The 10960-nt window shown below is 50.4% G+C and overlaps 2 protein-coding genes across 2 annotated transcripts; both read right to left on the bottom strand.

Moving 5' to 3' along the window:
- Nucleotides 1–1152: 1152 nt before the first annotated feature.
- Nucleotides 1153–3075, bottom strand: KVR01_000615 (uncharacterized protein; the record flags this gene model as incomplete). The annotated part of the gene is made up of 2 exons (XM_044792061.1): nucleotides 1153–1245; nucleotides 1309–3075. The coding sequence occupies 2 exons, from the start codon at nucleotides 3073–3075 to the stop codon at nucleotides 1153–1155; spliced, it is 1860 nt and encodes a 619-aa protein (XP_044650564.1).
- A 1122-nt stretch (nucleotides 3076–4197) lies between these two features.
- On the bottom strand, nucleotides 4198–10385 carry KVR01_000270 (uncharacterized protein). The gene is made up of 4 exons (XM_044788735.1): nucleotides 10137–10385; nucleotides 8077–10069; nucleotides 4645–8009; nucleotides 4198–4568 (listed from the first exon to the last, which is right to left on the bottom strand). The coding sequence occupies exons 1-4, from the start codon at nucleotides 10291–10293 to the stop codon at nucleotides 4288–4290; spliced, it is 5796 nt and encodes a 1931-aa protein (XP_044650219.1). The 5' UTR covers nucleotides 10294–10385; the 3' UTR covers nucleotides 4198–4287.
- Nucleotides 10386–10960: the final 575 nt, after the last annotated feature.

Genomic DNA, 10960 nt, shown 5'->3' with positions numbered 1-10960 from the left:
TCCGACCGCCTTTGGTCCTCACTTTGAGGGCCGTGACCATCAGGATTGGAAAGACGTACAAGACGTGGCAGTGGCACGGTGGTAAAGGCTCGTAGTGTGTGAGACTGACTAGCTCACATGAATTCATATATTCTCAAAATAGATTCCTTTGAGAGAAGTCACGGAGAGAAATTCTACGAGGCTAAAAATGAACGATCTTAGGTATTTGTTGACGAGTGAAGTAGCTGTGTTCCTAGGTAACCACGGCCCGCTTCCAGAGGATGCCCCTACAAAAATGATAATATGATACGGCGAGAATGTGCTACTGGGTGACACCTACGTCCTGCTTTCCCCAATACTCATCGAAATATTAGAAGTCCCAGACATTTTGCAGCTGGCCATACCGGATACTAGTAGGGTCACCCCGAAGAGACAGCCATTGGCACATTCAGGAGGCTCAATGTGGAAGCCCCTTTATGAGGATTTTCGCCATCCACTTTCACGAGCTCTCTCGTGACACCAGTATGGTACGTCCAACCATCGATTTCAGTGATGTTCTTCACGAAACCGGTGCTCATGATGGAGTTGTCGTGGCAGCCGCTTGGGGACCACTCGTGGAAGTCGTCGAGGCCGAATTAGTGTCCCTAGAAAGATAAAGGCATGGTTAGTTTCAAACAAATCATACATAGGTCATAGATCCCTTGGTCTAACCCCTATATGCTCGTGAATGAGGTACAGCATACTGTCACCACCATAACCGCCAGCCATGAACAACTTCGTCGCGACGCGCTGACGCATTCGGAAGTGGCAGAATGCAATGGAGAAAAGGCAAATTCTAAGGATAATTGGGAACATTTCGGCCTCTTAGAGCTCCAGGAATCACCTAGCATACTCGAGAGGCATCGTCGCCGAGACATAGAAACAGTTGAAAGAGTCGGCTCGGCACGTTTGTGGCTACAAGAGGTACTTGATAACAGACGCCTGAAAGATCTCAGCTATGTTGAACACCCATCCTATTTTACTGCTTTTGGAGATCTTGAATAACATCACTGATATCAGTCCCGAAGGCAAACCGCCCTCGCATTCTCTTCCCCGCCACCAATCAGCATTACCTAGGTGTATGGGTTCCAATCCGGGGGTTTGGAAACAATTTTCCACTAGCTTGTCTTCGGCCTATGTTTCCTCGCTCGCCTGATTCAGGCAAACCGTGGCATCCGCGATCTCCTCCTCAGTCGGCAGATTCACAATCATGAGGTAAATGATATCCTACATGTTTGTAGTCTGGTCAGATACTGGGGCCGAAATGCGCGAGCACAGAGGCAGACATACCGGCTGTAACAGCTTCTTCATCGTCCTCACGGGAGCGGCGACCGGAAGGGATCCGATTCTTCGGAGCCGCGGCGCAACACCAGCAGTCACGTTGTTCGGCAACCTGGGCAGCCAGTCCCCGCGTGGTCTGATGTCTGCGAACGCCTCCTTTGCCCTCGGGCTGATGATCTGTCGCGGGGGGCCGCCATCCTCACCACCACCGCCAAGACCCAGCCCAGCACGCCCGGTTGTACTCTTCACACGGCTCAAGCCCTCGCGGCCTGCCGCGACCGTAGCCCTCACGGCCTCCCGACTGACCTCAGCCGTCGTGCGCTTCCCGCCCGTCACCAGTGCCACAAAGTCGCCGCTGGCCGCTGGATGGTTGGGGTCCGCGAACCGGGACTGGAACCCCGGGGCCGGCGCGAGCTTTGCCATCTGCGAGTCCGGGTGCTGGCCCGACCACCTCGCCACCGCGCGCCGGTCCTGGTAGTCGCTTATAAAGTGACCCGTCCGCCTGATGCTCGTCCCGGCCGACTTGCCGCCCAGTTTGACCTGTCGCACGGCTGGGCCAACGTACTCGGCGGTGCTTTGTCTGAAGGCTGGAAGGCAGCCTGGTTCGGCGCGGTGCTGTAGTTCCCTATTGCCTGTTGTTTTTCTTCTTGCCCTTGTTGACAGGCTATATCTTTCCTTTATCTCATTTTCCTCTCCCTTCCTCGTCCCCATGTCCTGTGTAGATCGTCTGTGAGAAGGGGCGGCTGGAGCTCTCGGTTCTGGGGATTCTGTTGCTGCCTCCAGCTTGGGGAACACCAGTGGTGCGAATTCCGGAAGCTCGAACATTTCGCCGGCAGAAGGCATCTGGATCGTCGATCTGCTTCGCTTCAAGCCAGCCGGGTCATCTCCCCGCGAGTTCTTCTTCACAGCTGCTGCGCTCATATCGATGTCGACGATACTTGTTGCATTTTGCTCCGATCCATCCTGATTTGGTTTCCAGGTGACAACCAGCGCTATCAAGCCTTTCGGCTTGAAGAAGTCCTGATTCATCTTATCCAAGAATGCGTTGCTTTTACTGCGGCTGACGACTTCGGCAGTGATTTGCGTTGCCATTAGAGCAGACGCTGAGATCAACAGGTGAATGGGCTCTGGGAACGCGTGGCCTGCTAGGGAAGCCAGGTCAATGGCACTGATCCAAGGACTCGGCTCGACCGCCTTGTTGAGCTGGTCAATGAATTCTATGAAAGTTTCTTGATCGATGCCAACGTTCTGAAGAACAGGCGCGTATGCACGGATGAATCCTCGAGTGCGGGCTTTCGGACGGCGTTGGGTGATCACGACAGGGAGTTCAAGACGTCCGGATGCCTTAGTACCCTCTGTAGGTGGATGGCTCTGGAGGAAGCTCTCTGCAAGCTTTGGCGAGCCAGGCGGGTTGTGGTCAGGTGGAGTCGTGGTGCCACTATTCGTGCTGATATCATCCTGCACTTCGTCAAGTGCCCAAGCTACCTCGTCCACTTGCGTGGGAAGCCTCTGCTCAGGTTCGGCCTCATCTGGGGTTCGGAAATAATCGAGATTTCCGGCTGTCGATATGCAGTCGTCATTTGAAAAGCTTCTTGGAACGCTGTCACGCGGCGATCGCTGAGATGCTCTTTTTTGCTTATGATGGTAGATAGTCTCGGATGCGAGGCCGATGGTAGCAGCGATTCCTTTGACTGCCTTCCCAAAGGGGTTGCTGCTTTCATGTTGTCTGGTGCCAGTGGTTACATGGCTGGACTGTGTAGTATTCACGTCTGCCATTGTCAAGGATTGTTTGTAGTTGAGTGAGATGGATATTGAAGCTGACCCAACATCAGGATACCATCAAGCCTACGCAGATTCCGCAGACACATAAGGTGAGCAATGTTGGTGACAGCAGAATGCACATGCCAATAAGTATGTATTGAGCTCGATCCTTCGTTCGTGGCCAGTGGCCATCTCGCAGTTCACCCAGTGAGAAATGCGCATTGAAATACTCTGGCAAATATTTTATTAAGACAATGTGTTATTGCAGAAATGCCCAGCCCGCAAGCGTTGTCAGAGCTGCTGGTGTCTGGGCACTGGGCGGCAGTGCTGCGTGAGGTTCTCGGTAGACTGCCGACTAAGGTGACAAAGGCTTGGACGTACACGCAACCACACATCTTGGCAATGAGCGCCTAGCAACCTTATTCTGACAACTCCTCTTAAGTTAAGGCAGTGTAGGACAGTCATGACGCTGTTCGCTTGGGGTTGCGCTGCGAGCAGTGGTACGATTGTCTTGGATAGTTTGACTTCGCCTCGCTTGAGCAGGCGTGCTGGATGCACCATGGTCAGTTGATCTAACGGACAACCTTGTGCGCTTTGATGAATTTCTTAGATTCACTAGTATATCAACATCGAAGCTGTTTTCGGTAACAGAGCGATATACATGTCTGGGTTTGAAAGTAGCACTTGAGCTCCAAGTCAGTTTTCGTCTGTGATGGGAGAGAGTAACAAAATCATTTGACCAAAGAACCGAAACAGCTTGGAATTGGAGAGCAGAAGATATACAGATACATCGAGTTGCCCTTATTCCAATGCAGTCGATGGCATGACAGGCATGCCCTAGGAGCTAGCATGGCCGAAAGTGCTCGGCATCCGCTTGACTGCCCAGGTGGTCAACTGCAAGGCTAGAGCTCTTCCACACAAATATTGTGCAAGCCTACCCTAGGGTACTGGGGGGTATCCTCACCGCTTCCGGCGGGAAAGTAAAAGTCATTGAATTCTCTGGTCCTGGGGTAGCGACCCTCGGGCGTGCGAAATGCCTGCGGATGCGGTATTTGGTTCGTTTGTCTCGAGATCTTCCCGCATTGCGAGAGAATGTGAGATATCAGCGGTTACGAAGCACATCAATATATCAAGTGGTTTCGGTTTCGGATTTCCCTTCTATTCCGTATACATCCGAGAACATACATGGCGCCTTCATACAGTGTGACAAAAAAAAGGAGACCCGAATCATCTTCCAACACCCTCTCTCTGCATCGTTGTGTCCTGTTTCGCTTCCACCTTTTCCAATCGCTGCTTCAACCGCAACTCAAGAGTTTGTAGTGAAATGAGAGGCTTTGCAGTGGGCATCAGCTTTGAGAAATCATCGGGGAGTGTGCTTTGGCCAGCTGTGTTCTTTTCTGAATCGCCCATATGGGTTTGGGGAATCTGCGCATCCGTGCTCTTGCTTTCTGATGCTCCCTTTTTGTCATCTTTGCTCAACTCCTTCTTGGAAAGGCGATAGAGGTGTTCTGAGTAGAATTGATGTAGTCAGCACTCATTCAATAGGTCTCAGCACCATGCGCCGACAGGGAGCATGATCCTTACTCAATATCCTCAGCAAAACCACAATATTGCTGAACAAGAACAGGACAGCTCGCGATAGCCCATAGACTGGCAACACTGTAATACCAATTGCCACTTTCCACACAGCTGCGGGTGACAAAGTCCCGGTTCTGACCGCTGTCAACGCTGATGAGATCATGCGCGTGGGCAATTCGAGGAGCAGGTAAGCGGGCCAGAACCAGGAACTGACCATCCAGTCTTGCTTTGGGTATGCCTTGTGCAATGCCTCTTCACGCTGTTTGTCTGCGGAGACTCCTTTAAAAAGGAGACTGTTCTCCCTGGTACCGCGCGAGTATCGCTGGAGCGGCAGTAGTATGGCACGATTGACCATGGAGATAGAATAGTTCTTGACTGTGAGGACGAGATGCTTGACCACAGTAAGTGCTTTTCCACCCAAGGCAATTAATGTGCCAGCAATGAAGAGAAAGACGGCCGTGACTGCCAAAGCTGCGGCAGCGAACTTTGCTAGCGAGATGATCAGGTCGTTGCTCGGAGGACCGTTCATGCTGTAGAAGCTTGAAGCGAACCCAAGGGGCAGGAATATTACTGTCACGTATGTGAAATATCGAATGTTCTGCTCCCTCTTTGCTTCAAGGTCTGATCTGATCTTGGCTTGACGTGTGGCCAGAGTCTCCCTCAGTTTGCACATCTTTTCACGGCTACTCTCCAGGTCCCACCGCTGTCTTTCTGTCTGGTTGCGCAACTTGTTGATAGATCCTCGGTATTTTGTTTCGTCGTTGCGTGTCCATCTTGGTCTCTCTTGCCCCCGATCGTGTTCCCTGGAAGCCCATTTAGAAAGCGTGTTCAGGGACGATAAGATATCGTCCTCTGCCTTCTCCAAAAGTTCCTCATATATCTGCCAGTGATTCGCCGATTCCGTGTACGCCTCCGATGTCAATACGGAGAAGATCAATATTCCCTTCTTTATCCCAAGCTCTGCTTCGATTTCGTGCAATATCTTGTTAGAGCTGGTCAAGATCAAGTTCAAAATATGTTGTAGAAGCTGCAATTCCAGAACTTTTCGCTGCCAAGACTCCTTCTCCCGGATGAATCTATTCGTCCAGTGCAGTGGAATGCCCCAAGAATAGCTCAATCCAGGGATGTACTGGATGAAGTAACCTGTCCAGTAGCGATCAAAGAAGTCACCGTTGAACCGGAACCCAATCGACGCACGACGGAACTCTTTATCATTGCCCCTTGGCCAGGGTGCTACAATTGGGTGTGGTAGACCTTGGTGAAGTGGGTCGCTCTTATTGTAGATCAGCCAAAAGCAGAGATGAAGCTCTGTTTGCCATGTGTTCATGACCATGGTCGTATCGTCCCACAAGTGGTTGTCGTATCCTGCATGACGATCAAAGAACAAGGATATGGCAGGCTTTTCCGTATCGGTACTTGCTAGCCAACAGAGAAGAGCTGTTTCTGGGTTGGAGCGTGCTGGCAGCCACAGGAAACGTTTTTTTGCTGTGACTGCGGACCGCTCTTTGCTGATTGAGTCCCAGAGGCACTTATTGAAAGGGTCGGAGAAACGGTAACAAGTCGCGCCAATAGACCATTTTCGTCTGTTTTCTCGCAGACTTTTTTGCTTCGGTAAGCCTGCCACCATTCCATCTTTGATCCACTTGTCTGTCCCGATTCCCTTGATGGAAAAGTCATTCGGAGCAATATTACCGAGAGCCTCAAGCGCTTTATCGATGATGGAAGATTCAGACCCGTAAAAATGTATCTGCGGTAGGTACCGTTTGGAATACTTGCTAAACAGCTTCTTCAGTTGATCTTGCAAGTCGATGTCCTTGACTAACAGAAAGTCGGGGTAATTGTAAAGCCACTCTTCATCCAACGGCGTGATACTGCTCGCATCGATCATACTATTAAAGGGCATGAACTTTTTCATGACCATGGATATTCGTTTTCTGTCAAAGCGTGCATCTACTCCGGAGAGCTTTGAAAGAGCTTTATAGTCGCCTCCGTGTGGGAACTTCGTCAAACTCTGCTTCTTAGGTTGCGCCAGCATCTCATTCAGGAGTATCTCGACCATCTCCCGCTGGCTTTGAAACTGGCGGCTATCGCCCTCGGTCTGCTTTGCAGCAGGGGAGTTGCAATCAGTCTGTTCAGATCGAAACGCTGTTTCAATTCTTCTGCCGTACTCCAGAAGAATACGGCAGGACTCGAATCCAACATGGTAATAGTAGTCTCTGTCTTCCTCTGCTTTGAATATTAGCGGTTCTCGAGTCACTGCGTCCATTTCACCAGGAATGGAAGCATTTTGGGAGCTGGTCCGGATGAGGGCTTCCACGGACTGTCGGACCAACTCATCAGGGTCTCTTTTGTCAATGGAGAACCCATTTAGACCAGCCACTGCTCCTAGAGCGAACCGCAATGGACTATGCCATCCCTCCTGTAAAGCCTCTTCGTGATGACTCTGACATTTGATGGTCCGTTCCCAAAGATCGCTGAATGCAGTTTCGGGTCGGAAGAAACCGCGCTTGTGGCCATAGAAAAGCGCGGTATCGCGAGCATGGAAGAAGAATCGAGTCTCCCTTGCGGATCGCGTTACGGCCAGCATTCGCTCTCCTGAAACATTGTTTTCTACCGTGAATCGCTGGAGCACCGCTCTCTGGACCTCTTTAGGCATAAGACGTCTAGCCTTCGAGACGAAATTCGCGAACGACTTTGTATGCCTCACATTTTCCGAATCATCCGTCGAACTTTCTTCGTCTTGCTTCACTTCAGTCGAGGAGGGGAATATCTTGGACATCCATCGGTCTGGAGAACCCTCCCATGACTTGCCATTTGCATCAACCAGGCTCCACAGTCCGAGGGAATGTAATTCAGCCAGGCTGTTCCACAACCAGAAATGGTCATCCAGACGATATGTATTCAATCCGTTCTCGCTTTTGTGACGCCATGCACAGGCTTTTCGCTTGTCCAGATCGTCAAGCTCGGTAATCAGACAAGCCCACACATCTCGTAACAGAGCCATAGGATGTCTCAATTCCTCTTTCTGCCGGACCGCAGTGCTAGGCACTGTTCGAAGCAGTTTCACATAAGCAGTAACTTTGAGAATCTGAAACGGAGTGTCGGTTATGGCATCGTCCGGTTGCCATGTGACAGAGTTCTTCAAGTTGTGCATGATCTGGCCATTGACCCAGTAGTTGGCAGCGAAACAGCCCGATTCTAGGAGACTGTGGGTCTGATGAAGTGGGAGCCAAGCCTTCCTTACCCATTCGAGCCACTTAATGTGCCCGCGACATGCTGCCATGATCCGTCCTCGAAGTGAGAGGATGTATGGTGCCTGCTCGACATATTCCAATCGCCCAAGAACATCGACGAGAAACTCAAATGCAAAGCTAAAACCCTCCGTAAATTGATAGTCAGCAGAAATCCATGGCCGTTAATTTCCTGCAAGAGGCTTACAAGCTGGCTGAAGTGCATATCCGGTGCCCCGACATGTCTCCACATGTGAGGGCCACTGGGACGTCGTGCTCAACCTCTGCGGGATTTGAGTTGCCGGAAGTATTAACCTTGATGTTCATATCGGCGCTGCTCTGCTGAATACTCGTTCCAGATGAATCTTCCTCCAATAGAAGCGGTACCAAGAGAGGCAGCATGCAGACAGAAAGAATGTGCTCCGTATGTCGCCAAGTAAGATACTCAATGGAGTTGATGACAGGCACTTTCTGAGAAGTTCCTATTGCAGTACCACTGTGAGGCCTTGCGCTGGTGTCTTGGGATGATCGGTGCTTGTTGGAAGATTCGGCGGCTGCCGACCTCCCTCCTGTCGTGGCGGCCACTTTTGAATCTGTGCTGGTAGCAGTTTCGTCCTTCATCGCAATGTTCATAGCACCGTGACCCTCAGAGTCGAAACGCTCTGGCTTTTGCCCGAGACCACCTGTATCTTGACCCAAGTCCCGTTCGTAACCGCCTTTTGTGCAGATTCCGATGTCACGAAGCGAATAACTGTTGCTGCCACCGCCAAGGTCATCCCACAGTCCTTCCGATTCCGCGGCTAGCTTCGCATCAACATCAGAAATTTCAGCAGGAATGAGGAAATTCTTCCAATGCACTTTTCTATCCGGTATCACAATCATCTTGTATGCAGCTGTTATTTTCAGCACGCTTGAACTGCTGCCACTGGCTCCGATTGTCCGGTGAGATTTGTATCGCCCCATCCCCATCTTTTGTGCGGTCCCATTCACAAATAAACTCATGACAGAAACGACGGCGTGGGCATCCTTAGTAGTCCATGTATCTGAAATCTCTCTCTGCTGCCACAGTTCAGTATCGCTAGGAGGCTGCTTACTCTTGTTTGGAATTTTCTCCTGCAGCTGATCGCAAGTCTTGTTTCCTCCACTGTTGAGGTTTTGCTGATCGATGCTGGCTTGTTTTCGCACACCTTCGACTTGGTCGCTCGCTGGCGATATGTCAAGTTCCACATTGGTCTGACCTGAAGCTCGGTGGCGCCTGATGGTTTCCCCCGATGCGGTCCTCGGTGGAGACATAGATGCCTCGTTCCCTGCAGCTTCTGTTCGTGAATTATGTTGTTGCAGTCCCTCCACAGCATGATTGGAATTGCTCTCCACGTGAATAGCTCCTGTGGCAACCCCTGTGGTCGAACCCGATTTCTCACTATCGATGACATTGACTGTGATCCAGCTAAATCCATTGGGTCCCGGCCCTCGGATGTAACTCTTGCTGTCATTATCGTTGTAAGAGGGCTCATCAAGGTAGTCCAAGTCTCTTATCAATATAGCACGGCCTGCTCGGATCCGAAAGTTTTCGATAGGTGAGCTCCCTGTGTTTGTAACCACGAATTGCTGAAAAACAATGTTATCCTTCACAAAGAATTGGACTGTCACTTTCGCAATGGGCCGGGTGTCGTTCTCTAGCACGTTCCCTGTGTAGATGAATATCAGCGCCATGCATGGCTCTTCAGTGTGCTGTATTGACGAGTCTGTTGCGCTGGGCTTCAACCATTTGCAAAGGAGCTTGCTGAGACAGTCTCTTCGATAAAGGCGGGGCAAGTTGAAGCCAATATCAAGCTTACATTCATATCTCGGCCATCTCCAATTGACCCATTTCATTTCTGGCGCTCGATTTGGCCGATATGCTTTAGGCAGATACACGCCAAGCGAAGGATATACATTTTCAGAGCCCAAGGCGTCTAAATCGCTAGCTCGTTCGGAAACATAGTAGGGCACGTCGGTGTTTATGTGGTCCATTGAAAAGATACCAGAGTGTCCTGCTCCGAGGAATTGGTTGATTTGGATGAAATTGCCAAAGCAGGACACTGAGGCCGTTGTACCTTGGTTTCCAAAAGAGGCGTGACAACTGCTATTTGGCGCATCTTTCCACATACCACAGTGTTGCTCTCTGGGTTCGAACACAGAGCTTTTAGCATCTTGAGGGCCTGTGAGCCCAGGGCGTAGTTGAATCAGCCATCCTGCCTGGAACATGTCAGGCAATTCTCTACTCACTATTAACCAAAGACCTGAACGAAGGGTTGTCTTCCAAGGGAATGGCTCCACACCACAATTCAAGCTCTTCCTGGAGAGAGTCTTTGAACTGCGAGGACGCTCCGGCACTGCTTGTAGTGGATGCGTCAGAGGGACGCAATGAACCTCTGAGACTCATGCCCGGCGCATCTGTTACATGAGATAGGGAAATAAAATAGTTCGTGACAGCTGGAAGGCGAGAGCTCGAGGTTATGATAGCTCTTTTGGTACACGCGGAAGTGCAGAGAAGATCAAGACGGAGGCTGAAACCTGTTTTTCGGGCACTGAATGCCGAGATTATATTCGGAATCACGTCAGTGTCACACTCGCTTGAGGCGCATTGGATATGACTGCAATCCATTGGTCTGTAGGTGCGGAGACAAGACCGGTGTGTGCAACTGCACAGCTCATTGGCACTTGAGTTTAGATTTGCACTGCTGTGCAACCACAAGGGCGCCATAAGATGACAGCATGATCAAGAACAGGAAGAAGTCTAGGAAAATTGCATCTTGTCTGAGCGGCACCAGGCTGAGGCCACGTACTCACGTATTGTTTTATCTCTGCACTGTTATTGGTGTTGTACTTTTTAAATACTTGGTCTTGAGCGTTTACCACTACATGAAGGCGCCACATATGTTTTATAACTATGTATGAGGATTAGAAACGAAACCACGCGCATACAATTAAAATTCTTCCATACCGTCTTGAACGGAGGATATTCTCGAACTTATACGGAATCCGGAATACAAACAAGATCAATTACTTAAGCATTATCGAGGAGAGCATTCAATTCAATACCTCTTGAC

This window comes from Diaporthe batatas, assembly GCF_019321695.1.
Source record: "Diaporthe batatas strain CRI 302-4 chromosome Unknown Contig00001, whole genome shotgun sequence".
Lineage (NCBI taxonomy): Eukaryota > Fungi > Ascomycota > Sordariomycetes > Diaporthales > Diaporthaceae > Diaporthe > Diaporthe batatas.
The sequence above is the reverse complement of the archived record's forward strand: the minus strand, read 5'-3'. Positions and strand labels throughout refer to the sequence as shown.